At 32.2% G+C, this 26,459-nt stretch overlaps 4 protein-coding genes and 1 long non-coding RNA gene across 5 annotated transcripts; all 5 read left to right on the forward strand.

Moving 5' to 3' along the window:
- The first annotated feature begins 683 nt into the window (after positions 1-683).
- On the forward strand, positions 684-3,125 carry LOC131843495 (uncharacterized). Its single transcript, XM_059192161.1, has 5 exons — positions 684-806; positions 1,001-1,137; positions 1,541-1,805; positions 2,035-2,270; positions 2,755-3,125. Exons 1-5 carry the CDS (start codon positions 791-793, stop codon positions 3,085-3,087), a joined length of 987 nt encoding a protein of 328 aa, XP_059048144.1. The 5' UTR covers positions 684-790; the 3' UTR covers positions 3,088-3,125.
- Positions 3,126-5,275: 2,150 nt separating this feature from the next.
- Positions 5,276-11,617, forward strand: LOC131843497 (uncharacterized). The gene is made up of 11 exons (XM_059192164.1): positions 5,276-5,443; positions 6,401-6,412; positions 6,752-6,905; positions 7,462-7,636; positions 8,324-8,427; positions 8,800-8,943; positions 9,302-9,422; positions 9,505-9,580; positions 9,936-10,139; positions 11,131-11,198; positions 11,596-11,617. The coding sequence occupies exons 1-9, from the start codon at positions 5,365-5,367 to the stop codon at positions 10,133-10,135; spliced, it is 1,065 nt and encodes a 354-aa protein (XP_059048147.1). The 5' UTR covers positions 5,276-5,364; the 3' UTR covers positions 10,136-10,139; positions 11,131-11,198; positions 11,596-11,617.
- A 1,067-nt stretch (positions 11,618-12,684) lies between these two features.
- Positions 12,685-15,465, forward strand: LOC131843429 (uncharacterized). The gene is made up of 7 exons (XM_059192073.1): positions 12,685-12,791; positions 13,502-13,626; positions 13,704-13,754; positions 14,344-14,455; positions 14,581-14,705; positions 15,028-15,078; positions 15,338-15,465. The coding sequence occupies exons 1-7, from the start codon at positions 12,685-12,687 to the stop codon at positions 15,463-15,465; spliced, it is 699 nt and encodes a 232-aa protein (XP_059048056.1).
- Positions 15,466-15,804: 339 nt separating this feature from the next.
- LOC131843513 (uncharacterized) lies at positions 15,805-16,954 on the forward strand. The gene is made up of 4 exons (XR_009357556.1): positions 15,805-15,909; positions 16,264-16,314; positions 16,398-16,500; positions 16,890-16,954. It is a non-coding gene; the product is annotated as an uncharacterized LOC131843513 (long non-coding RNA).
- Positions 16,955-16,971: 17 nt separating this feature from the next.
- On the forward strand, positions 16,972-25,258 carry LOC131843430 (uncharacterized). The gene is made up of 19 exons (XM_059192074.1): positions 16,972-17,014; positions 17,590-17,710; positions 18,059-18,183; positions 18,463-18,513; positions 18,593-18,695; positions 19,065-19,336; positions 19,785-19,905; positions 20,246-20,385; positions 20,598-20,648; positions 20,853-20,964; positions 21,169-21,296; positions 21,626-21,676; positions 21,807-21,915; positions 22,315-22,448; positions 22,948-22,998; positions 23,316-23,427; positions 23,671-23,801; positions 23,883-23,933; positions 24,504-25,258. Exons 1-19 carry the CDS (start codon positions 16,972-16,974, stop codon positions 25,256-25,258), a joined length of 2,661 nt encoding a protein of 886 aa, XP_059048057.1.
- The last annotated feature ends 1,201 nt before the right edge of the window (positions 25,259-26,459 follow it).

A 26,459-nucleotide genomic window follows, 5' to 3' on the forward strand; every position in this document is an offset into this window, starting at 1 on the left:
TGAATAAATTAATATGAGAATACAGCGTAGGGTTTGTCCAGAAGGATATATTAAGCTTTCTTAAGGATCCACAACGCACACGTGACACCTCTGGTGTTGCATATGTCCATAAGCTAAGGACGGTATCCGTTTACCATCAGATAGACCAAATGCTTGATTACCATCACTGTGGCGTAATAAAATATATATTTTAAGTTTGATAATGGAATTATACACCCGCTGCGCTGGTTTCCACTAGCGGGGACCAGTGGAAGATGATAAATTGAACATAAGGTCAGGTCAGTTAGCCTAACATGACAAATTCACCAGGAATTTATTATGATGGTTTTCTGGGGCTACCGCGTGGAGGTCAACCTGACATGGTCCATTACTAACTGCTTTTACTATCAGATGATATAAGAGATACTATTGCGGTATATATATGTGCAACGTACTAATTACCAGCGGTAATAGTGATCACTATTACTGAAACAGAACTAACAAATTCCAATTACTTAAAAAAGCAAATAATCACTTCGTTTAGTCATGATATTAATACTTTCAAGATGTCAACTAATCATTTTAAATGTCATCCAATAAATGACACATTTCACAGTTCATATATGAATCATGAGCAAAAAATAAAGTTTACAAAATACAATAACTATGTTAAAAAATTGTTTTAATATTTTAATACAATATAACTGTTTATAATTGAATCTTACTTAATGTGTATTGAGATTATTATATTAATTATAACGTTTTAAAATCAATAGATATTCCTTGCATATACTTAGATATTTAACAAATAATGGGTGATCAAATAGGTATGAAATAAAGTTTAACTTTAAGCAATTTATTTATATAAAGAATGTATATAAAATGTATAGATATATAATGTCAATATAATATAAGATATTACATTTTGATTATATTTAGATTTGTGACTAATCTGTTACTCAATGTTATTAGTTTAACATTGAGACATTTTGGTATTTAATTTTACATTACTTATTTTCAGAGATAACGACGTATCCAGAGGAGCAGAGTTTATTCTACAATGTTCCTTTTGGTGGTTTCAAAGTTGATATAAAGGCAAATTTTGGAAGTGCTGCCATTGGACTGTCTAAGAAACTTGAAGATGACTGTGAATATTGGGTAAAAATCAATATTAATGATGCAATCTTTCTATTTCCTCCTATTTATTGTATAGCTTAAATAATATATTCTTAACAACTAGTATAAAATCCTTTTACACATATCACAGCAACATCTAGTTCTAAATTAATGCAAGCTAATATTTTTGAGTGATCGACAGATATAAAATAGATATGAAAGATGTAAAATACTATATTTTGGCATTTTTATTTATTTATTTAAACTATATTGAAATTTTTATACAATAGGCGGGCTTAATGCTAATAGCATTCTCTACCATATTCACAAAGATTTTTATATATTGTAATGTATTTAAATTTCAATGTTTTTCTCACATACCTATAAGTACACAGTAGTAAGTACAGTAAGTACACAATAGTTCTTCAAATATTTTTATTTCCAGGTTATAATTGGACAAAATCGACGAACCTGGATCAAAAAAGACAATGGCCCTCCCGGCCTAATTGTCCAAACTCCTAATATCTTAAATGCAAATGAATACAAAAGTTTCTGGGTATCATGGCATGGTTTGTCTATAAAATTTGGTAGAGAAGGTGAAAGTGAACCTATTGTCACATTTCAAGATACCAACTTAAAGACCCTGAGATATGTCACATTTGCAGTAAACGGTTCTGATCGTGATTATGTTGTTCACTGGAGGTTTGAATGTAAGTTTATTTTTTATTAAACATTGCATTTTTAATCTATTGCTTCTTAATATACTTTTGTAATTATGTTCAATCTCTATTGAGAAGAGAATAGAATTTATTGTCACTTATTCCTAGTTCAAATTACATTCCATACTACTGCAGATATGACTTATTATAAGTATTATATTATATTATATAGCTACATGAATATAAATTATATTTTCATTGGATTTCCCAATGGTTACAGTGCCACCTGTGATAACAAAACCAGACATGTTGCCTATTACTGGTGGTGAAGTTCAGTGGGTACGAGCTGATAATCAGTTACCAGATGGTGCAGTTATTGGAGGTTATGAAAATGACGCCCTATATATTATAAGATCTGAACATAATGGGTCATTGACTCCTGGCAAATTTGTATCTTCTGAAGGAGTTGGTTATATTTCATGGGGTGGTGTAGCTCAGGAAAAACATGATTTCGAGGTAAATATTTTATTACCTAGGTAGGTATGATTAAAATAATTTCCATTTATGTAATAATTGTATCATTCAATTAAACATCAACAAATCAAAACCAAATGTAATAATTTGTAAACATAAAAATTTATTTTTATTCATTGAAAGAATAAGAAATTTATTATGTATTTAGTAAATTTCGTCCCATTTAAATACATTTTTGATAATTTAATATATAGAAGACAGCCTAGGTCTAGCGATTTAACACAACAACTGATATAAAATAAATACTTAGATATATATTTTAATATACATAGAAAACATCAAGACCAAAACAAACAATCATACTGATTACTATAAATGTTTGTACAAAATACAAATGTCCAAGGAATCGAACCCACAACCAAAGTAAAATGTGCTAAACCACTAGACCACCAAGGCAGTCCAATAATATATTGCTACACGTTAGGTGATTTATTTATTACTTACTGATTTTTTTATTTCTTGACAGGTATTAGTTGGCTACAATTGCACATGGGTGCAAACACATGAATCTAATATCCCAGTGGGTGCAATTGTAGGCGGCTATTCAGAGATCTCTAGAGAGAAACTCTACATAGGTCGCGCTTACCAAAATGAACACCTTATACCTGGAAAGGTGCAGCCATCTCACTCTGTATGTTATATAGCGTACGATGGTAGTGAGGTAGGTCATAAAAGATATGAGATATTGGTTGGTCCCGACGTAAATGCACGTTCAGCTAACCGTACTTACAAGTGTCATATGGATATTGACACACCGTCTATATACGATGATTTTTTGGAGGAACTAGTGCCATTGTAATTATCTACAGTAAATAATTAAATAATCCATGACAATGGAAAATAGCTCTGCAAATGACACTATATATCGACATATTTTAAAAGCAGCCGTTTTCATTAATTTTTGTCATAATTAAAAGACCCTTTTAGGCAAATATACACTTTAATTGGCATCCGAATGTTTAAAAGCCTAGCCCCCTTTACACTAATAAAATTTAATTTCAAGTAACATCATTGATGTGTGATCAAATTGATTCATTTTTATACTATTTTATTTTATTCAAAGAAATATAATTTTCTTTGAATAAAATTAAATAGTATCACCCGATTTGCTTGGATATGTTATATATTTTCTCCATGGTGAACAAAAATCTTCCGATATATAAATATTTTAAGGTAATTTCACAGAAATGAGGTTTTTAATTTATTCATTCACTGTATTTTTATATATAAGTAGCAGACCCACATAACTATAAGACGAAAGGGACGACTTTTTCACATTTTGCCCGTTTGCTTCAACAACCGCTGCTATTGGTCGTAGCGGAAATTAATGTAGTCTATATCCTTCCTTGATGTATAGGCTATCCAACTGTTAAATAATTTTTAAATTCTGATCATTGTCACTGATGTTCGGGATAATCTCCGGTAACCTTAGTAATATTAGTATAGATTAAATAAAATACTCGTATAAATCCATAATAGGTTTTCTGTTACGATTGTCCCTTCACAAAGTCACTAATATTTTAAAATTAAAGCATGTACCTGATATTATTTCTTATGACATTTTTGTATCTACATATTATAGGGGAAGGAAGGATTTATATTTTGTTATGGCTTGCGACATCATAAACATAAAACAAACTGTATAAACCAAGAAAACCAACTTCTGAAAATTAAGTAAATTTCAAATTTTCAAGGAAATTCAGTTTATGATAAAGCGTGCGCCATATATTCAAATCTATAATATCTTTGTGTATTTTTATATGTATAAAAATAAGGTAATAAAGTATATTAGGATCCTAATTGTATGTACTATGTATTTCTTGCTTAAAAATATTTTTTTCTAAACTTTATATTTAGGTACGATAAATATATTTCTGTGATAATTGTGTATTAAGTACAGTATTCAAAAAGTAGGCATGTAATAAATAACATGCCGAATAAAGTTTTTTTTCTAATTATGTTATAAACAAAGAATGTTATTATTTATACATATAACATGTAATTTTACACATTCTGAAAGAGTGGTCGATTAAAAAAAATACTATTTAAATGTGTTTATATTAAATTTCCTTGAATAAAGATTATTTCTGTTTTAGTACTATACATTGACTATACATACATATATTGTAATTGTACAATTACTGCATATTAATAGTTAAAAGTACGTAATGTATAAATTAGGTGTGCGACAGCAATAAACCTTAGCAACTCATTACAAGAGATCAACATCCAGATAATTTATGACTGCCATTTATGGGTACCTTAATATGTTTTTCTTTTATTAATTTTATTTCTCTCTATTGTTTTTATTATCACATTTTTTTTTCCTTAAAATGTATTTGAGAACCTGCCCTTTTCCTTTAACCCAGTTTTCTCAACAATTCGAATAATCATACTTAATACAAACTTCAAAGGGAAGGACTAACTTAAAACTATTTCGACTTTTTATGCTCTCTGCAGCTCTTCCTATAAAAATGCCGTCTAGGACTCAATTTTTTGATTAGGAGGCTTGATGTATACTGTTTTTAGCAAAACCAGCAAGAAAAAGAAATGAACTAATTTTATAGTTATTCTCTAAAGCTATTTTATTAATTTGAAAAAAACAGACAAAACACTCAAATAATGAAAATAGATCTATCGGAGGTTTTATGAATAAGGAAAGCAATTATTTTTATTTTACATTATAGACACATGGGACCATGTTATTATGAACCCATTTAGTATTAAGGAGCGCCGACACGATGCTCTCGCTAGTAAAAAAATATGTATGGCATAAAAATATTAAAAGGGTTAATACCTACCTATGTACATACTATCGGAAAAGTTAGTCGAAAATACCTATCTGATTAAGAATACTGGTAATACTATCTATCTAAGGTTAAAGGATACATTACTCGACGGCGATAAGTGTAGTCTTAATAAAAAAAGACTGGCCGCTAATATTTCTGATCGTATACCGACGATAAAACATTCTGTCATTATCTTAAACATGAAAACTACTCTCCTTTAACTGCGAATGTATTTAAACATAATAAGGGACTGTTTCAAAAGTTAATATATATATACAACATACAAGATGGCTGATTCAGTGGCCCCTTCTGGCACAGTGTCCGAGTCTGCACCGAGCGAGATGCCGCTTTCTGAAGCTGTAGAAGGTAATCTGGTAGAGCATTAGAATAATCCAGCATAAATACATGTGTAAGTACATAGATACCATATTTTCAGCTAAACTGTAATATTACGTTATCTGTGGCTAAACGAAACACTACCATAAACTGTGATAATAACTGCCTTTATATATCATCATCATCATCATCATACTCGTAAATATCTACGCTATGTCAGGCGAGAATCAACTGATGCACATTTTTTCCTGCGTGAAAGCCGAATTGCAGGAAACAATGTGTATTTATTCGCAAAGAGTGTGCACGAATGAAATATCGTATTTGTATAGACTGGTAATGTAGACAAAAAAAAACCAGAACGATCGCGCCTTGCAGCGTCCTATCCAGTCGTGCATGTTTTTGCCTTTTAGAAATAATTATTATCATTGCAAAATGGCGGATATCTGACTATGGAGCAAAGACAATATAGGCTTATTGTTAATTTATAAATCTTAAACATACAATTGCCGGAGCCAAAGGAAGAGCCAAAAAAACGTACAATTGAAAAATAAAATCTGCTGAATAACTTTATGAAATATAGTTATGTCATGAATATACGCTACAACGCGAGAAGGAGTGAATAGGTACAAAATATAATAAAATGGGATATATCACTGAATATCCTGCGCTAAATCCGCGCGCTTCTGATCACGAGTGAAAGAAAGTGTGCTGCTAAAATGTCATGTCTACTTAGAAATGTAGGTACTTCCCTATAAATGTACCTATTAGCTTTATTTTACTAGCTAGATGCGTAGGTATTTATTATCACAGCATTATGTAATGTACTCATCTTATACTTACATGTATAGATTGTAAGTAACAAATATTAGGAGAGTAGTAATAAACCATGACGGCCTCCGTCGTCTAGCGGTTTACATACATTTGTATTCATGAGTATGACTGTATTTGTTTACATAACCCTGGATATTTCACACGTCTAATACTCAGCTAGCAGAGCACGTTCTTATAACTATAAGAAAAATACCTAAATACATTATTTCTGTAAACATGTATAAGGCACCTCGACTAATACTTTATGTAATAATACTTTCAATACTTAGGTAGGTACATTTGTTAGCCTTCACAGTTATAGCGATTATCCTAAAAATATTTTTTTTCAATTTTTCTGTAGTAATTAGATACATAACAAACACACAGACAATTACAATCATATATCATGGATACAAATGTCTATATATAATGCAAGAATCGAACCCACGACCATCATAAGTAAGGCGTGTTAGACCGCTAAATCACCGAGTTAGCTACATAAAAAAATACTTTATACAACTACCCCAGCGCCGCTGTCATTTCCGCCGTACCCACCATACGCGACAGAGCCTGCGCCGCCTTCGGTCGCCGACACAATCGTCGCCGGACGGGATCTGAGGGTGCAGCATAAATCTATTCCACGGAGATCTGTTCGACCACCGCCGAAGCCAGCCAGACCCAGGTCTTACTTTTGACAACTTGGAATGAGCCCTTTTATAATTGAATTTGAATTTGAACGGTTCCCCCTGGAAACTATCGTGGTTAATTTCTGGTTATTTAATCACGATGGGCAATCTGACCTGACCCCATACTCATTTTATCATCCTTCATTGGTAAACCATTAAGCCGATGGGTCACCATTCCATTATCATCCATTAAAAAAACCGTAATATAGGTAGATACTAATGGGGACAAGTGAAACATACGGAATGTATAGTGTCTGTTCGAATTCTACACGTCAGTTATAAGAGGCGGTTAAATAATAGAATATCCCCAATCAGTTGTTTTTTGATGATGATGATTTCAATAACTACCTGCACAATACAAATATTTGTATTCGAGTATTCGTCAAATTTCCCCTGATTTCCTACATTTTCATAACAATTCCGCTGCTATCTGTCGTAGCATAATATTATCTATATACCTTCCTCGAATAATTGGCTATTCACTAAAAGAAATCAAAATCGATTCAGTAGATCCAGATATTACCTACTCCCTACAAGCTCACATATTCACAGAGGCCCGAAAGCCACTGATGTGAAATTGTCAAAGCGGGCGGCGCGAGCACATGCACTTTGTTTGCGGAGGCATGGAGCCGTTCTCACCGACCGTCTAGAGCGGATATCCAAACCTCGGCGTAGGGCTATCATATATCTCTGGCGGGAACATGCAGATATTCTACCACCTGAAACGGTTTGTTTACTTTATACCTTTTTTTTGTAATTGAAACCTGCTGATGGCCACCTGATGGTACGCGGTAATCTGTACACATAAACAGAACATTCATAGACATATTATGATGTGACACATCACTCTTGTGTTGCCATTCCGGAGGATTCACATGTCATACCTCTATCCTATAATTTCACTGCCTAATCCCACACTATGACCGATACATAGCTTATACAAGCTGTATGGCGCATGAAACAGGAGAGACAGACGTACTCACGTAGACGATTATTTACAGTCTGCCTCTGATAATCATAACTTGCCGACTGCTTCCAATTACTAAAACACTCGAATTACAATCATGTACTGTCTCGATGTCCAGGCAGCGTGCTTGAATAACAAAGATTTCTCGTTCAACCGCCCGCGATCATCTTACTTGTCTCTAAAACAGTAATATTTTTCCTGATGACACCTATTTGTTCTCATTAGTACATTTAGTACGAAAGTTTTGCTTCTGAAGTCACTGTTATACCTAAGTATGATACTTATGCTATACTGAGTGTAGTATTATGTGACATGAAATCGCTTCCATATCCGAAATTATTATTAGGTAGATATGTACTACTCTAATTTAAGTCTCGATATTCTGAGTTCAAAGTTGATCAATTAATTTATATGATTCCTTTTTGGATATTGTATATTACGATGCAGATTGCCCGTCTACGAGCTATGTTGGACGCTGACGAACCCTTCAAACCTGATCAAGCATACGAATACTTCGTTAATTTTCGCAAAACCAAAAAGAAGGCTACCACGTAAATTATTTTTTGAGTATTTTCGGTAGAACACTTCATAATTATTTATATGCCTAACAAGTAGTTGATATATTGTTAATTTTAATATATAAGAAACTATAAACCTATGAATCTACCTTCCTACAAGATTAAATCCAATCCAAAAGAAAAATACTTAAAAGAAAACATGTTCAAACTATTATAACGCTGCTAGATAAATGACGTTTATGTAGCAGCTGAAGGTCAACTTTTCCCTGAAATTTATTCTTGGTTAGATACCGTTAGCCTAGTTAGAATAGAACATGGGAATAATCGCAAGGCGCCCGAAAATTATAATAATATATTTGCACCCTTTTTACTATATATCTTATTTGTAATTTAAAATAATTTAAGAATGCGAGTCAACCAAATAAAGAAGGACGTGTTAGCTGTATGTGCTGATAAGAGATTTATATGGGCACGTAACGCAACTGTAGCTTTCGCCAAGGGTATCCAACAAAGATTGTCAAGGCCTGGACGCTACGCTCTCGCTGACAGGTAATTGCACATTTTTATGTAGATAACTAGAACGGCCTACTTGGAAAAAGGCTACCATAGCCTATATAAGTGACCAGCTTCATGGCCATGCCGGCTGTTTGTTGGTACGACAGAGGTGCACATGCAAGACACATTATGACAAGTCAAAGTATCTATTATAACTCTTGTTATTTGTCTAATGAATCCGAGCTTAGATCATTAGAGTCCCGCTATTACAATTAATTTTGATCAAACATTAACGAATTATCCATGTATGTCGAGCATTAAAAAGCGCATAGAATCCACTCAGTCGAGAGATGATAATCGAGATGTATAGATAGATATAGAATAAATACCTATCTACGTTCTTTTTTAACAGAATGCTACGGCTATCCAATATTATCCTGGATGAGATTTGCGGTCACCTCGTACATATGAAAACACCTTCCAGACGTTGTACGCATCCCAAATCACGTTTTATGATGGAAATGGCCGATAAGGTAACATTTATTATTTGTATTACATCGTTATTTATATGGAATATATAATTCGTATGTAAGAAATTTTAAAATTTAAATTCAGATCTCTGTTTGGATTGATGAAATATTAGCGGAATCCGATGACCGTATGTTAATGATGGACTTTGATGAAGATTATGGTAAGAATAAGTTTTTGCATTTGAGAAATTTTGTAACTGAAGGACAATCGTAGTATTGTTATAAATATCGTGCAAATATTAAAAAGGTAAGAGCTCAGTTTGAAATTGTGACTATTGTTCATATTGTATCAAGTAGGTATAGCGTTTTCATTTTAATGATAAAATATGAGAAAAATGGGGTTACAAAATAAAATTAAAATAATCGAAATTATGAATCGGTAAGTTGTATTGCATTGCGGTGAACAATTGTCATCAAAGTCAATCTACATACTCACGGTCACCCCACTTTTCTCTGAAGAAGAAACATTCGAGCCTATGAGGTACGCTTAAATAATAATTTCCTTTTATTGAGAAGAAGTAGAACAGAGCAATGCTGATGCTCTAAAGCCAGAACTTGGAGCCGAGGCAACGCCGAAAGAGGCCACATCTGGTTCTGGAACTGAAAATTCAATGACTCCTGCCGAAACCCCTATTGCCACTCCAACTACGAGTGCGCCTGCCACTCCCAGTGAAAGTCCAAAGCATACTCCGAGGACTTCCAAAAGTAATCTATAATAATGTGAGTATCGAAATTAAAATATCCATTAAATATTTTCTCTATAAATCTAAATTAGTCTGTGCTCGTCCATGACTTAAAGGTAAATAAATATATTCAGTTTACAGCAGACTAGAGATACGCTCCGCTTTCTTGGAGTGTTGATAAGTTTGTGAGTTTTGTATCATCATCATCATCATCAGCTCACTGTCGTTCACTGCAGGACTTGGGCCACTTCCAAACAAACTACTGGGCACGATCTTCAGCCCTTATCTTCAAGTTATTACCCGCAAGCCTAAGTATGTCAGTTTTGTTTATATTCATATAATCTGTGCCTATTACATTGTGAATTAATGTACCTTTCAATCAGTGAAACGAACTCTTCAATAGATACAATGGTTCCGATATTTAGTCCCTTATAATAACCGGCTAATAGCCGCTCTCCCCTTATAACATTAGTGAATATGTACTGGGAATATATAGTGTGTCATTTTCACACCAGATCCTTTACCTAGTGGGTCTCTACCCACTACGTAGGGGGGAAGGGGATTGTTAGTAATGTGGACTCATGACCCCATTATAACATATAGTGAATGGAAACCATCGTGATAAATTCTAGTGAATTTGTCATGATGGGCCAACTGACTTGTCTTCATGCTCATCCCCGCCAGCGTAAAGTTAGCGCAGGCGGGGGTCATCCATAAAAAAAAATACCCACTACGTAAAGGATCTGGTGACATATTTAATTTTGTACATATGTGTCCGTTAGCTTAAATCTTTTTATTGTATTTCTTTGCAACTTCTTTATATCGCCGTTAGATGGGAACAATATTTTTCTCAATATATATTTTTTTAATTATTTTTTACGAACTACAGATATGTCCAATAAGCGATAATGAAACTGGTACAATATTCCATTATGCATCCCAAAACATAGATACTGTAGGTAGCCTCACTTTTATGAATTAAATAGAAGATTAGTTGTCTAATCATATGTACTGTTCTTTATTTGCAGACGTTATGGGTGGTAATGATGCAGGTGATACTGGATTTGCTGACGACTTTCTGAATATGATGGGCGGTGTAAGTATATATAGCAAATAAACTCAACTAGTTTTTTTTAATTTACTACTACTATGATAAAGAAGCTTACGATCAAAATTATGGTAAGTAAGGGGCAACCATCATCTATGTACATGAATATCACCACGAACATCTCATCACCATATGACGTCCATGGTATTCCCATACATTGCCATACCGGCCAACTGTTAATAAAATATGCCTTCTTGCCTTGTAATTAAGTATCTTGTTTTTTACTCTAAGAGAATTAATAACTTTATCCACTAAATTATGGAATCAAAGTTAAACTTAATTATTGTATTCACGTAGATTATTACGAAATAATAATCTACATGATTATCGTGACATATAGTCATATGAATATAGGGGGTACAATTTATTAACGGGATTTCTTTAGGTTGGTGGAAATTGCAAGATCTTGATTGTCGTGAAAAACAGTACACAGAACAGTTATCTCACTTTAGAAACAGTCCTAAAAAGTTATAAAATTAAATCTAATTCTTCTGCGGTGACTTGATAAATTGAAAAGTTAGAATCTAAACATTTAAATCTGATTGACATGGCAGAAGAAGATCTACTTAAATTATGATTATCATATAATTCATTATTAGAATTTTATTTAAAGAACAGTTGAAAAAATATAGTAATATTGTTTTTAAAAGAGTCTTTGTTATTTGTACTTTCCTCTTTTACAAGTGAACACGTCTTTATAAGGTAATTAATTTTGCTTTGTTTAATATATTTCATTTAAATCTCTCTTCATTTTCCAGTTTTTAGTACCTGTTATTGTGTTTCTTATTACTTTGGTGCCTTGATAATCGTGTTCATTTGCATTGGAGAATGAAGAATGATTTAAAGAAAAAAAACTTTTACAAACCATAAAAAATTTAAAATTACATTGTCTTATTTTCAGGATGGTCCTTTAAGAGGTCGTAAGTATTGTATTGGGATAATAAATAAAATCATGCCATTTATTTCAAAAACTATCACAAATTAAGGTACTGATTTTTATTTACATATTTCAGCTCAACCCGCTTACTTGAAATTCACTGGTAAGTTAACGTTTCGCATAGTCAGTGATGTTACTATACTTAAATTATGTTATAAAAGTTAGAATCATTCTGTGCTCACGGCTTCTGAAATTTGGATTAGGAAGGCAATAGGATTATGCCAGCTCTGCCGCTTAATATAGTACTGACTATGAAAGTGTATAATATGAGGATACTCCATCCTTAGTACTGTCATTAATCGTCTAATTAATGACTCGTATGCTCAATAAGTCTAAAGCAGCGTTACTCATCCTGCGAACCCCAGGTGGTCTAGAAATATACATACGTGTATATGACGGTTCACAGTCCGATACCACCTGTATACCATTTAACTATAATAAATTCCAAGTCGTAAATGCTTGACTCCAAGAGGAACGATATTATAAACATAAAATAAATTGTTGTCATATATTAATACATTGTTTTGCGCAGGAAAAATGCTGGAAGCATTCATTATTTTGACTGATTCGATGTATAAAAAAGGAGATGGACAATTATTTTCGTATGGAAAGTTCTCACAAACATATATGGAGGGAGCAGACGAGTTAGTGTTGTCTATGAATTAAATTTAATACTTTAGAAAACAATAATTAATGTAACAATAGAAATAATCTTTATTCAAATAAACGCAATACAAGCACTTTTGAATATTCATATTTTTTGATTCTACCAGTCATTTGGAACGCAGACTCATCCTATGAAGAATGAGCTACAAAACTTATGTGTTGCTCTTTTGAATATATGTTATTTAAAATAAGTAATAATAATAGACGACCTCGATGGTGTAGCACTTTAGTCACCGATTAACTTATAATGATGTTTGTACCGGTCTGGGTGTTACTTATATAAATATACATTATGTATATATTAAAAAAAAGTGCCTAGTATCCATAATACAAGCTCTCATAGATATCGCATTGTATGAATATGAATGTCCTGAGATATTATTAGTATTTATTGTTATAAGTTTGTTTATAATAGACGGCCCTATGTGCGCATAAAGCTATTCTTCAGCACAAGGTAACTAATTTTACTCCCGTTACATCTGTTATGCTACAAATGACATAATCAAACATTGTCAACTGTCAATGTTGTAGTGAACGCATTACTTGAGATGCCCCATTTTTGCCTCAATCCAATAGGTAAGTAACCCCTACCCTAGTATTTCCATCATGGGTTTAGTCACCATTACATATTGACATATAAATTTACACAATGATTACCATAGCGATAATAACTATAATTTTGTTTCAGATTAAAACAGTCTACCGACTTAGACGCTACTGAATTTAACACGATACTGGCCAATCAACTAAATCAAAATCTAACCAAAACCGCAAGTCCTAGTACACCAAGCAAACTTGCATCATATATGAAAGGTATACTATTTGTAACTAATATTTATGTATATACCTATCTAAAGTATGATGTCTCAGAAGGTTTATTGTCTTTACAGATGTCATAAACATATGTTCAAATTATTTGGCACAGTCTGCAGAATATAATAGTAAGTAATAATACACAATATGAATAATATTAGTTTAGTTCTCAATAGTGACATCGTGACAACCTACAAACAAGGTGTGGCTAGATTGTGGGATTAAAGTATAATAAAAGAAATATCGTCTCTGTTGTGGAATGGCATTTCATAAAACATTATATTAGCGCGGTTTTGATATGATTTAATCAATTCAATGGGCAGAAATCCTACAATAATATTATCACGTGGCGATAGCTTTTTTACTAGATCAGTTTGCAGTGGTGCACCTGCCTACGCCAATGCGCTATGTTACTAGTGCTAGAGGATAGAATGAGGTTGGAATCAGGTCAGCTCATCGTGGCACTCATCAGGAATTAAACAAAATGATTTGACCGACTGGGACTACATTGCTATTAATGGAGACATTACTCCACATTAATAACAATTCTTTCGTGAACATATTACTTGTGTACTAGTCAATGGAATATCAAACAAAATATTATTTCTTTCTAAAATAAAAATGAAACTTTTTTCATATTTTCTCGATTTTTTCTATAGCCTGAGGATGTAAGTGACTGTCTAGTAGATTTAATTAATTTGCTATTATAACTTGCAGAGGATAAAGGCCTTGCATTTAGATTATTAGTAAAATCTATGCGCACGAAATCTAATGAACTACTATATCAAAAGGATGAAATGAAAAAGACGTATGGCGAAGCTGCAACTGCGTTAGTTGACAAATACATTGACATTGATACATTTTTAATAATTTTAAATAATTGTTAGAGATAAACAGTATAATTATGATATATTACATAGACTCTATATATAATTGTGATACGTATATACATAGACTCGAGAAAGCTAAAGGATTAGAAACGGACCACGATGAGCCAAACTTATCACAGGAGATACATTCGTCTCTTTCAAAATTAATACAAGGCCAAACTCCAGATGAATTAAAAGCTGACATGACAGGTGCCATGTGTTTATATATTATAAACTACTAGATGTGCCCACGACTTCGTCCACGTAAATTGTCGATATTTCCACATAACCTTTCAACCCTTTACAACCCTTTTTTCGGATTAAAAAGTAGCCTATGTCCTTTCTCAGATTCTAGACTATATGTGTACCAAATTTCATTTAAATCAGTTCAGTAGTTTTGGCGTGAAAGTGAGACAGACAGACAGACAGAGTTACTTTCGCATTTATAATATTAGTAAGGATAAGAATATCATTTTATAAATGCAAAGTGCACTATTTAATACTTACTCTTCGCACACTCTGTCTTTTTCAGAGACATTGGATTTAAGTTCTAAATATCTCTCCCAGAGTGCTATTGATGAACGTAAGTACGAAAGAGTAGAAGAAGACTTCTTGTTACTACTGTATTGTTTTAGTAGAAATAAGCAAATCGTGATGTATAATTTTGTTTTTTTAATGTAACCCGTTTTGAATAAATTATATCTTCCCCAATGCTCAATTTATTGTCTATACTTTACTTTCATGTAGTTTCTTGTCAATTTAGTGTGCTGTCATGAAAATCAACTTTATTATGACGCAAAATATACCTATTTCTGCTTAGTAGAATCTTAAATTATTTTCAGTTGAAAGAGGACCTGTTTTTGATATTCTAATAAAAGAATTGGAAAAAGATGGCGCAGAGTATTTTACGCCTGAATTTCAAGGTCTAGAAAATAAATTCGCTGCAGCATACTCGTTAGTATACTGTTAATAGGGCGATCCGCGCGGCGGTTTAGGGAATTACGGAAGTAATTCTTGAGATTACTCTTAAATACAAACAACAAATGAATAATAAAATATGGAGGCATGAACAAAAACTTCAGTTCGCTGGAATGGTAACGTATAAGGAGTTAGGCGACACATATTTGGATAACACAAGACGTGAGTTTTGAGTTGATAAATAGGCTACAATTGCTTTTTTCCATCTTATTGTCCGTCGGATTATATCTATGTATGTAATTTGACTTTTACAGTGTAGATGAACGGATTACAAATTATATTATTAAAATAAGTTAAATACTGGTTATTAGGTTGAAATCTGCACCTGGTTTAACAGTCGAAAAACCGGATCCCAATACGTCTCCTGTATTTGTGACCGCATTACATAAAGCCGTTGATGCCGCTACTCCTGAAAACCTCAAGAATGACATGAACGGTATACTGTTTTAACTAATCTAAAGAGTTAGTAGTAATTTTATTGTCCTACAAACTACCGTTAGAACTTACCGTCAGCAACATCATAAAGTTATTCAACCATCTATAAATCATACCTGCCAGTTTATGTCAAGTTTTTAATGTTAAATGTATGAATATTTCTGCTTTACACCGCATAGCATTTATTTACTCAATTATAATATTGAATAAGGCGTTGCATGCACTATAATATACTCGCTTCGAATTTTCTCCGTAAGATTATCAGTGTTATTTTCCGCACACATTTTGTGTAAACATACAATAGGCGGAAAAAATCGAAGTTCTTGTTACGTTCATTTCCTTAATTCCTTTTCAGAGGTTATAGATAGAAGTGCTAAATATTTGTCATCATTTATAAGGGACAGAGGTCAGTGAATTGAATGACAATTTGTTCAATTTGTTAAAATATCTATAATCTTATGTTTATAAATTACTAGTAATCTGTTACAGGCAAATCACTAGAATTGTTATTAAAGATGATGAAAGCCAAGGGGAGCAAAGAACTGGCAAAAAGGAGTGACTACGCGATGACCTACGGTGTTGCAGCAATCGAGTAATAATAGTAGTTTATTTATTTGATTGTTACATTATACAGATTTGGATCTTAGGAAATTTGAATACTTGGTTATTGTTGAAAATCCTTACTCAGTATCCTGAAATGTACAAAGGCCTCTCTAAATAACTGTGGTCAGACTATACATATATCTACACCTCCTAATTAACTCCAACCATTTTCCCGCGATGACAAAAGCAGCTGATCTTCTTGCTTATTAGCCTTCTCTACATTTAAAAATACATCTTAAATTATAATTATTACTGTACAGAGCATCTCGCATTGAATGCTGACAAATATTAAAACATATTAAATCGTTTTAATAAACCTGCTCATAGTGCGGGAGTTAGAGTATTAGCTGTCATTTAATTTACAATTTTCATTTGCAGAACTGAAACGGCTCCTACTATAGTGCCGTTTTTACCTGTAAAAGACATTGCTGATGAGGTGAAGGGTAAACTATCGAAAGATATGGAAAATTCGACACCTAGCGAACTGAAAATGTCTATGAAATGTAAATATTAAGTAAATTATCTGAAGTTTTATGTATATTCAGTCAGCAATATACATGTAATATGCACCAGGATATTTAAGGCATCTAAAGACTACGGCAACTGTGGGCCGTATATACTTGTTCGACACAAATGTGCTATCTAAAAGGCATTGTATATATATAGTTATTTTGTTCTTTACAGCACTTGTACAAGATGTGAGCAGACATCTATCTCAAGCCATTGCAATGAGAAGTAAGGTTATATTTATTTACAATATACTTATTTATTATTCTAACAGATTACTAGATTGTATACTATTATAATGATGGAGAATATAACAGAATAAGCAGGACCTAATTATATCAATAGTGGTCACTTATAATGATTGAACACAGTTTAGTGGAGCTGTAAAGACGCTATTATATAATAAATATTTATTTTTGATATAATATTTCTAATAACACTCACTCTTCCGTTCCTTATACTTCCTGATTTTGTAGAATTATAGATATGAAGATACTAAGTCAATAAATCGATCGCTATTTAGTAATAAACACTTTTTTATAACAACTAATAACGCTTTTACTTCACTTAGGTGGCATTGCTGGTGAACGGTATAATTTAAATTTGTTGTCGGCCGTCAAGAAATCGCTAGGATCACGTCCTCTATTTAAGTATAAAGCGTATGGTCAGACTTGCGCGGATGCAGCAGATGTGTAAGAATAATTTAGTTTTAAAATTAGTTTAGTTAAAAAGATTGTTATCTCGTATCCAGATACGAGATAATTACCAGTAATTAATTTTTTTAATTAATTTATAATTTCGTCTGATCGTAATCGGAATTATGATGAGACAAGATTTTTAAACAAATCACCGCATGCATAACGAGTAATATTGACATTACTCGTTATGTATAATGTATCTGTCTTCTCGCATAATTGAACGTTTGTTTATAGTTCTATTAAATAAAATATTCTTAAAAATTTGATTAGAATGAAATAATTGTAATGTTTTTTTTAATATATATTATTTTTATTTTCACTAAATTATCACTATTTTCTTAGATTGAAATATGCTGGTCCCCTAGAATCTGACCGCAAGTCTGAACAGTTACAACACGAAATTTCTTCAGAGATGCAGAGAGGACTACCCTCTAGACTATCTCCAACCGTTATTCATGGTTTAGATTGTAAGATTTGATTTTATGGTTTATTAAATTTTATATTTGCAATAAAATTATATTTCGTTTTTAGAATTTAAAACCCGTAGGTGATACATGATGTTTATTTTTTTGCCTAAATCAATATATCTCTAAATAATGGATACTTTTATTCATCCCTGTTTGCTGTCATCTTGTTGTTCACTCTCTTTCTTACCATATCATCTTTTACGTAATTCATTATAATAGAATATAATGCGTAATGCAGGCAATGCCTATTAATTAACTACATTTATATTGCTATTTTAGCGACTATGGTAGACGCTGCAAAACTTTTGGCAAAAGTGGGAACAGAAAATGGTATGTCTCGCACTTTTGAGAGGACTATAGTATTATGAACATATTTTGTATGAAAATGATGAACTTTCTAATGTTCTAGCTGAAGCTTTAGATCATTTGGGTAAAACCATGAAAGAGGAAGGAGAAGCACCACTTGGTCAACTTCAAGACTATCATCAAAGTTATAGTGATGGTGCTCCGAGGTGTGATATGTGATATTCAGATATATACTCAAGTATCCAACTGTAATAATATTTATACATTCTAACCTGTTGATGAACTTTATTATTTATATACTAAAATTATCATGTAGTACAAATAAAACAGACACTCCTGAACTAATCGTTCCGGGAGGAGGAGATTGTTAGTAAATAGTAATGTGGACTAATGTTTCCATTACTAGTAATGTAGCATATATGGGTTAGTATAAAATTCAATAACCACTTTTTTATGTAATTGCTAGTAGCCTGATATACAGCGGTAACCGTCATCTGTACGAACATTATTAAATATTACAGTTTGCATCAAATCAATTGAAATTTACAATAGTATCTTTATTATTAACTCAACAGAAGTACTAAAGCTGTACCAGGAACTTGTTCATCAATAGCTATATCTGGTGCCGGTAAGGCATCTCTTCCCTCATTTTTGTCTAAAATTAATGGCAAGAGCACATTAGGCGAAGACGAAACTCATCGTAAAAGAGATAAAAACGGAGCTTCCCAGAGAAGAGATGAAGACAAAGCACGGACAAGAGACGAAGAAGAAGTTCGCCGCAGAAGAGATGAAGAAGAAAAAAAGCAATCAGTCGAAGCCAACAAACGGATACTTCCTGCTCTTGATCGTAAGCGAAGAATATTAAACCTGGTTACACAAATAGCATTGTTGCAGTTAAATTAAAATGTTTTACTATGAATACATACAAGTTTGTCACCGTTCTTTTTATCAAGAGAAGGTAATTTCAAATGTTAGTTCTTGATCTCAAGTTGCTTGACCATATTGTCGTGGTGATGGTAAGGTAGTCTACTCTTATGAAGATAGATCAGTACGCTACATTGGGAAATTAGAAACATTTACTACATCCTATTATATTTCTGACTAATATTATAAAAAATGCAAGTTTGTGAAAATAGATGGATAAAATTGGATGAGATTAGATAGACAGATAGATCACATCTTAAATACGGGCTATGTCCGCGTGAAAGAGTTATAAACACCCATCCATTCATCTATCCATCCAAACTCACAAACTCGCGTTCATAATTTAAGTAAGATTATGAATATTTTAATAGAAATTGATCCGGAGCATGAAGCGACGACGAAAATATTACGCCAACAACTTTGTGCTAAAGGGGGTGAAGTGTTTTACAAACAACCTCATCAATCATTGTCACATGCGCAGGCCTCGGAATGGTAAATCAGACTTCATTTTTTAGGTGACTTCAAAAGTAGAAAATTGTCCATTATGCTGTAACACAGCATAATGGAAAATTGATGAGGATACAACAGTATCCTCATCCAATTCTAAACTGATTTCTATTTTTTTATCTATAGGTTTTGCTTCAATCTCACTATTAAAACTAAATTAGTTTTCAGTAGAAATCATTGTCATTCATTTCAATACTAAAAAACATATCCAGTAATATGATCCAAATCTCATTAATAAGATTGATCGATCCCATTTTTTCAGAACAGCCAAATTTACAAGGAAACATTCAGATATGTTTAACATATTACCTATCTTTATACTTAGGTTATCAGAACCACCACTGAAGGTGGACAAAACAGTGAAGGAGTCAAGCGATACAACACGACTCCACAGGAAGTTTGAAAGGAAATTAAGTACATTAGTCAGCAAGCATACGCCACCACAAATGTATGATGCAATGCAAGGTATTTTTTTTATGTGTCATAGTAGTAGCGTAATACCGGATTGTTTAATACATTGATAACACAGACATGGATAGTCTGTCAGTATTAAGCATTAATGAATTTCATTAAAAATTTATGCACATCTATATAATATATTTATCTTAGAGTATTAAACACTGTAACGGACAGAACAAACTATAATATAGAACTTATTATGAAAACATTTATTGCAGATGTCATAATTGAGTCTTCCAGACAACTTTCAGAGTACTTTGTTTCTGGCAGTAAGTATTTCATTATTTTTAATTATTTCGCTTGCTTAATGTAAGACTTCTGTATGTATTATCCACTGTTGTGTTTTACAATTGTAATAGGTGGATAGCATTTCGTTATCAATACAAATAATGTTGAGGTGGCATACAAATTTTCCATGATTATTTCATATTTTTTTTAATTCTTATGACTTCTGACTTGGATCATTTTATCAGATTATAAAGCTCTTGTACGCGAAGCTCTAATATCAGAAATGCAAAAGCGATGCAACGAAATTGTTATTGAAGTAAACAGCGCTACTGAAACATACTTCTACGCTGCACAAAGGTAATCATTATTTTTAAAATTACTTCTACAGCTATCATACTTCTACAATCGTTTTGACAAAGCATAGTGTAAATATACTGTTTTTTAGAATTCTTTATTCTTTTTGTTTGTTACTGCAAAGGTTTAATATATGTATATATCTAACCAGTTTGAACCAATTTTCTTCACTCTCATTAATTTTAACTTAATGATTATTTCACGAAGGTTAAAGATGGCAAAGATATTGGAAGCCAAAGAGCCGTGTGATCAAGTGGCGTATTATCTTAATAAAAAATTGAACTATATGATCCGATGTCGCGCTATTGCACGCAAATTAATAGCAACAATGAAAGGTTATAAACATTAAATATTCTTAGTTATTGCATTAGTTTTACATGCAATCATAGTTATTTGGTTAAAAAAAGAATAAACTATGAAGTCGACTGTATTTTTTTAAGTTTGTTGTGTCATATTTGCAATTGTGAAGTAAAATTAATTATTATTCTCCGTAACCAACTTTATTCCTAATCGTATAAACATAGTTCTAATACTAATAGTATAATTATAATAATATATATAGTAATAAAAATAAAATATAGTTTTCTGTTTTCTGTGCAATTCTTTAACTACATAATTAATTAGGTATACTAACTTGTATTTTATTATTATATTTGTTTTACAGACCATATCAAAGATGCAGCAAATTATTTGTCGGAACTAGTGACAAAGCCAAGTAATTCACACTATATTTATTACTTTTTGAGACACCTATAGTCAACTTTTTACATTCTTCATGTAGATATATAAATGTTGTTTTATATATATTTCTAAATAAAATGTTAAGACATTTAAAAACATTATAGACGAAAAAATTGAAGCTTATGTATCACTACTGGGAGAAATGGAAGCTGCGGGTGATGCACTTCTTATTGAAGGAGATATACCGAAATCTTATAAAGACACCGCCGTCTAGTTAGTATTTCAACTTTTCTAAATTTTAGCTATTTAATACATTACATATATACGCAGACTTTATGATTGATTGTCTCGGTCGTCTAGTCTCCTTACTTCCAATGATCACAGGTTCAAATTCTCGCACTATGCAAACATTGTATTTATATTGGTCTGGGATTATAATATATTTAAATATTACTATAATTTGTTAGTACTCATAACAGAACTTCAGCTTAGCTTGAGCCTAGATGGCGCTGTGTAAATTGAACATTATTATTATTGAAAGAAGCATTCTCTAAATCTTAATTATAATACTTTCTCACTATACGTGTATATAAGTAGTCTGATCTGTTCACCTACACATAAAATGCCTGTTATTGTCAGGATTTTCCGGAGTGAGAAGTTTATTATTTTCAGTCTCCGGCAGCTGACGTCATTCGATGATAAAATCAATCGACCGAATAATAATTTACAATCGTCAACAGTAACAAAGCTAAAGCATATTATGTCCAATGTAACTAACACTGGTTATACTCAATCAATACTGAACGGTAAGAATTTAAAATCACCGTATTTTGAAATATATAGTAGTATAGTAGTAGTAGTAGTAGCTTATCTTATAAGAATCCTGGCGTGAAACCTTTCCTTTACCCGTAACTATTTTTTTTAGATAGAAATTAGCTTGTCATCTCATGTAGTCATATAAACTTTTTCATCTTAAATTTACTTTTCCGTTCGGCAGTTTAGTCGTTCGATGACAACAAACAGACAGATATACTTTTGTATTTGTAATATTAGTATGGGTTTTACAGGAGTAATATTAAGAGAATTTGCTGCCATATACCTACTCGCTAAGATTACATTATTAATTAATATTTAAATATCTACGGTATTTTGTACTCGTAACAACATTATTTAAACTGCTATACTAATAAACGTAATATGTTAATCGTGTAATACCCGATTTTAATAAATATATATGATATATTTTTTAATTTGTTAAGTGCCACTAACCAAAATGCCATGTAATGAAACAATATTATGTTGCAGGAGTAATAACGGAATCCACCCGTTTGTTAGTATCCTACGTTATGCTTCAAGGTAAATATAAATAATCTTTATATAAACAGTTCTTAATAGTAATTTTTATATTCTGTCGCTCATTTGTAATGAAAATTAGGAATAAATGAAAAAAAAGCGAAAAAACTCCCCGTTGTTATTTATTTGGTAAAACAACATAAATATGCTATTATTATTCTATATATGTGTCTCTATGCATTATGTATTATGTCGTTATAGAATTCCAATATAATTTGTTCCCAATATTCTCATTCCTATGGGAATATTTAGGAATATTGTACTATAAATTCCTTAGTGCCTAAGTAATTTAACATTTTTATTCTGAGTTATTAATTCAGGTGAGAAAACTGAAGCACTCAAGATATTAATCGAACAGATGGACAGAGCCGGGAAAACTGTTCTCTTGAGACATGGTAGCATGCGCAAATCTTATGCGGAAGGCGCTGAAATGTATTCCATTTTCTATTTATTTTATATTTTACGCAACTTTATATTCTTCTTCTGACTAGCATTTGCCCATAGTTTTGCTGAAGTAGCATATCTTCTTTATTAAATTTATGTTGTAAATATTTGGAAAATGTTTTTTGTAGTCAAGTGCTGTAATTAGAGAGATGTAGTTTACATACACGATTTAGGTAGGTAATTACATATTTAAAAACATCTTACTATGTACGGTTATTATATTTTGTCTAGGTTACGACGAAAGAATTCAGATCAACTCGATGTATCCAACACAGATCCAGTAGTATCGAGAAAAATACAAATAAAGTTAAACAATGTCATGTATGGAAATACACCAGAAAAATATCAGTCTGTAATTGATGGTAAGAAATATGTAGTGAACTTAATGTATTATATTGTCAAAGTTATATATAATTACTATAAATATGATGTGATATTTACAGATGTCATAGAAGACGCTACAATGTATTTAGCTGTTCATTTCTTGCAGCCACGTGAGTAGATATTCTTATTCTTATATACCTACATATGCATGATATGAAAATGTTTACCTGGAATAAACTACAAAACAACTTTTTATGTAATATGAATGGCAAACAAGGCGGTGAACCTGATGGTAAAGGATAACTGTTACCTATGTTACATTAATAGTATTTAATAATTTTATTGCCCTCTGTATTGCAATTGCTGAGGCACAGTAAATAATATATATATATATATATATATATATATATATATATATATATATATGTAATATAATAAACATGTAATTGCAAATAATAAATAATAACGGTCCCTTATACGACACACTCGTTGCTATTCCGGAGGACTAAGATATCGTGCATCTTACCCTGTAATCGCAACACTAATCTTACCCTACAACCGAAACAGCATATACATAAGAGTATAGCAAGCTGCTCGGCGGTTAAAAGGTGAGACTGACTTACTCAAATGTACTGTTTTTACAACAATAGCAAAGTTTTCGTTTAATAACATGTAGCCAGTTCAGCAAGTATCGTTATAAATGTATCAGATATAATCGCGAATTTTTTCACTCATTATAGAAATTATCCGAGTGTGCAAATGCATGAAGAATGTTTTTGTACAATGCGAGTTATGGTGCCGCGTCGCTCGGCCATGCTGCACATGTTCCAGGCATTTTTCCACTCAAGCGTTAGCCGACATAGCACCATCGCAACATATACATATAAATCCTGGAACATCCCGAGCATTTGCTCCTGGACTTGAAATCTCACTCACACAATGTCCTTCCAAACTCAACAAAAATTCCACACGTGGAGATAAAACATTTTGTCCTGCAAGGAAACCAACAAGCGGATGTGAACAAAAAGCCACTACGTCGTATCTTCTTTACACAACTACCAAAGAAGCATTATCGTGTCATGGTAACCCTACAAGACTTGCTCAGACGCCTAATCATAATTCATCACAAAAAGTAATATCCCGAGATATAATACCGCTACAAACAATGTTCGAACGAAATTTACAACAACTGCAAGGCTCCCCTGATGCTGGGAATCTAGCGGTAACGGATGATTCCTCGCCAGATTCTTCTTATACACCTCTAACTACGAACACTTCAGAAACATCAGGAGACTCTAAAGCTCCATTTTGGCATGCCCCTACAACTATGTTTGCTAAAATACATACAAACATGAATGTACAAGCTCAACCAGCTTCAACTTTTGCAACACAAGAATGTAGTCCAACGCCAAGAAAAACAAGTCGGACTAAACCTGCGTTCCATTCCAGTAAGCAAACTAATTTTTTAAAGGGTATACGTAGTTCGTGTGTTTAACGCTTAATTTTTGTATAAATAAATATTAATACAATATGCCAATTTAAGTAGGCATCCTTTTTTTAAAAAAATATAGTCTCATATATCTGGATATGTGACATATGTAATGTATGTGACATATGTCCAGTAAAAAAGTTTTATTCTATGTTCTATGTCAACTATACAGGCTCGAGTTCCATCAAAGTTGTTGAACGTTAAATATCATAAACTTTTATACAAATATATATTTACTTTTTAAAAACGCATTTATAAGTACTGCATATATGTAGGCATATATACTCTATAGGTAATAAAAAAATCTAGATAAATAAATAAATAAATTATAAAAAGGCAAAATTTGTGAGTTTTGTATATTGGAGGTAATATTCAATATTACTGGTCCATCCTTTTAGTATTGGAAAGCCCATTTATATTACAACACGCTTTGACCAATAATAGTTGATTAAAAAATGCAATTAAAAAATGTTGCTATAACTGGCAAACTGACGCACTCGAAGTTGCGTGGCTCAGATGACTAATTGTAATTGAATAGAATTTTGATAAATGTAACCCTGAATTTACTTACAATTATTTAATTAAATAGGAACACCTATAATATCCACGGATCAAATGGCAGATTGGCACGCGATGGTGGTCAGCCTAATGTGGAATGTACAGGCGTGGAGGGACTGGTTACAAGAGAATATAGACCGGGCATTAACTTACAAACAACACGACTCTAATCTTGCCGGTAGGTAAAAAATATTTTATAATAATCAAAATAACCCTAGACATTTTACACAGCGCCAACTAGTCACAAAATAAACAGAGCTTGTGTTATGGGTAGTATGCACATATAATATATAGACACATAGAAAACGACTAGACTGATACAAACAATTATAATCATGTATACAAATGTTAGTACAGTTCGAGATATCGAACCCGCAATCATCGGAAGTTGTGCGGTGTGCTAAACCGTTAGATCACTGAGCCACCGACAAATGCTTAGTTCGGGTTGTAGCTACGTAAATTTTATTACTTACCTCTGTTGGGTTTTACATTAGCCACTTCCACCGAAACATATATGTATTTAAGGTACCTTACACACTCGGCTCAAAAGCTGCTAAATTACAAGTGGTAGATTAGCTAAAAAGACAGAAATTATTTGTATATGTAATCATCGTTTCAATAGTTTCCTTTTTATTATATTTTTATATTA

The sequence above is a fragment of the Achroia grisella genome, unplaced genomic scaffold (genome assembly GCF_030625045.1).
Source record: "Achroia grisella isolate CSIRO2021 unplaced genomic scaffold, CSIRO_AGI_Agris_v1 utg308, whole genome shotgun sequence".
Classification (NCBI taxonomy): domain Eukaryota; kingdom Metazoa; phylum Arthropoda; class Insecta; order Lepidoptera; family Pyralidae; genus Achroia; species Achroia grisella.

What these genes read in the sequence shown, in the direction of transcription:
- LOC131843495 (XM_059192161.1), top strand. An exon ending in AAGATGACTGTGAATATTGG is followed by an intron (nt 1,138 to 1,540) that starts GTAAAAATCAAT and finishes TTTTATTTCCAG; the next exon opens with GTTATAATTGGACAAAATCG. An exon ending in TGTTCACTGGAGGTTTGAAT is followed by an intron (nt 1,806 to 2,034) that starts GTAAGTTTATTT and finishes CAATGGTTACAG; the next exon opens with TGCCACCTGTGATAACAAAA.
- LOC131843497 (XM_059192164.1), top strand. Translation starts at nt 5,365, where the DNA reads ATGGCTGATTCAGTGGCCCCTTCTGGCACAGTGTCCGAGTCTGCACCG. An exon ending in ACCAAAAAGAAGGCTACCAC is followed by an intron (nt 8,428 to 8,799) that starts GTAAATTATTTT and finishes AAATAATTTAAG; the next exon opens with AATGCGAGTCAACCAAATAA. An exon ending in TGATGGAAATGGCCGATAAG is followed by an intron (nt 9,423 to 9,504) that starts GTAACATTTATT and finishes ATTTAAATTCAG; the next exon opens with ATCTCTGTTTGGATTGATGA.
- LOC131843429 (XM_059192073.1), top strand. Translation starts at nt 12,685, where the DNA reads ATGCTGGAAGCATTCATTATTTTGACTGATTCGATGTATAAAAAAGGA. An exon ending in ACTTGCATCATATATGAAAG is followed by an intron (nt 13,627 to 13,703) that starts GTATACTATTTG and finishes TTGTCTTTACAG; the next exon opens with ATGTCATAAACATATGTTCA. An exon ending in ACAGTCTGCAGAATATAATA is followed by an intron (nt 13,755 to 14,343) that starts GTAAGTAATAAT and finishes TATAACTTGCAG; the next exon opens with AGGATAAAGGCCTTGCATTT.
- LOC131843430 (XM_059192074.1), top strand. Translation starts at nt 16,972, where the DNA reads ATGGAAAATTCGACACCTAGCGAACTGAAAATGTCTATGAAAT. An exon ending in GATACTTCCTGCTCTTGATC is followed by an intron (nt 19,337 to 19,784) that starts GTAAGCGAAGAA and finishes ATATTTTAATAG; the next exon opens with AAATTGATCCGGAGCATGAA. An exon ending in AGAGTACTTTGTTTCTGGCA is followed by an intron (nt 20,649 to 20,852) that starts GTAAGTATTTCA and finishes TCATTTTATCAG; the next exon opens with ATTATAAAGCTCTTGTACGC.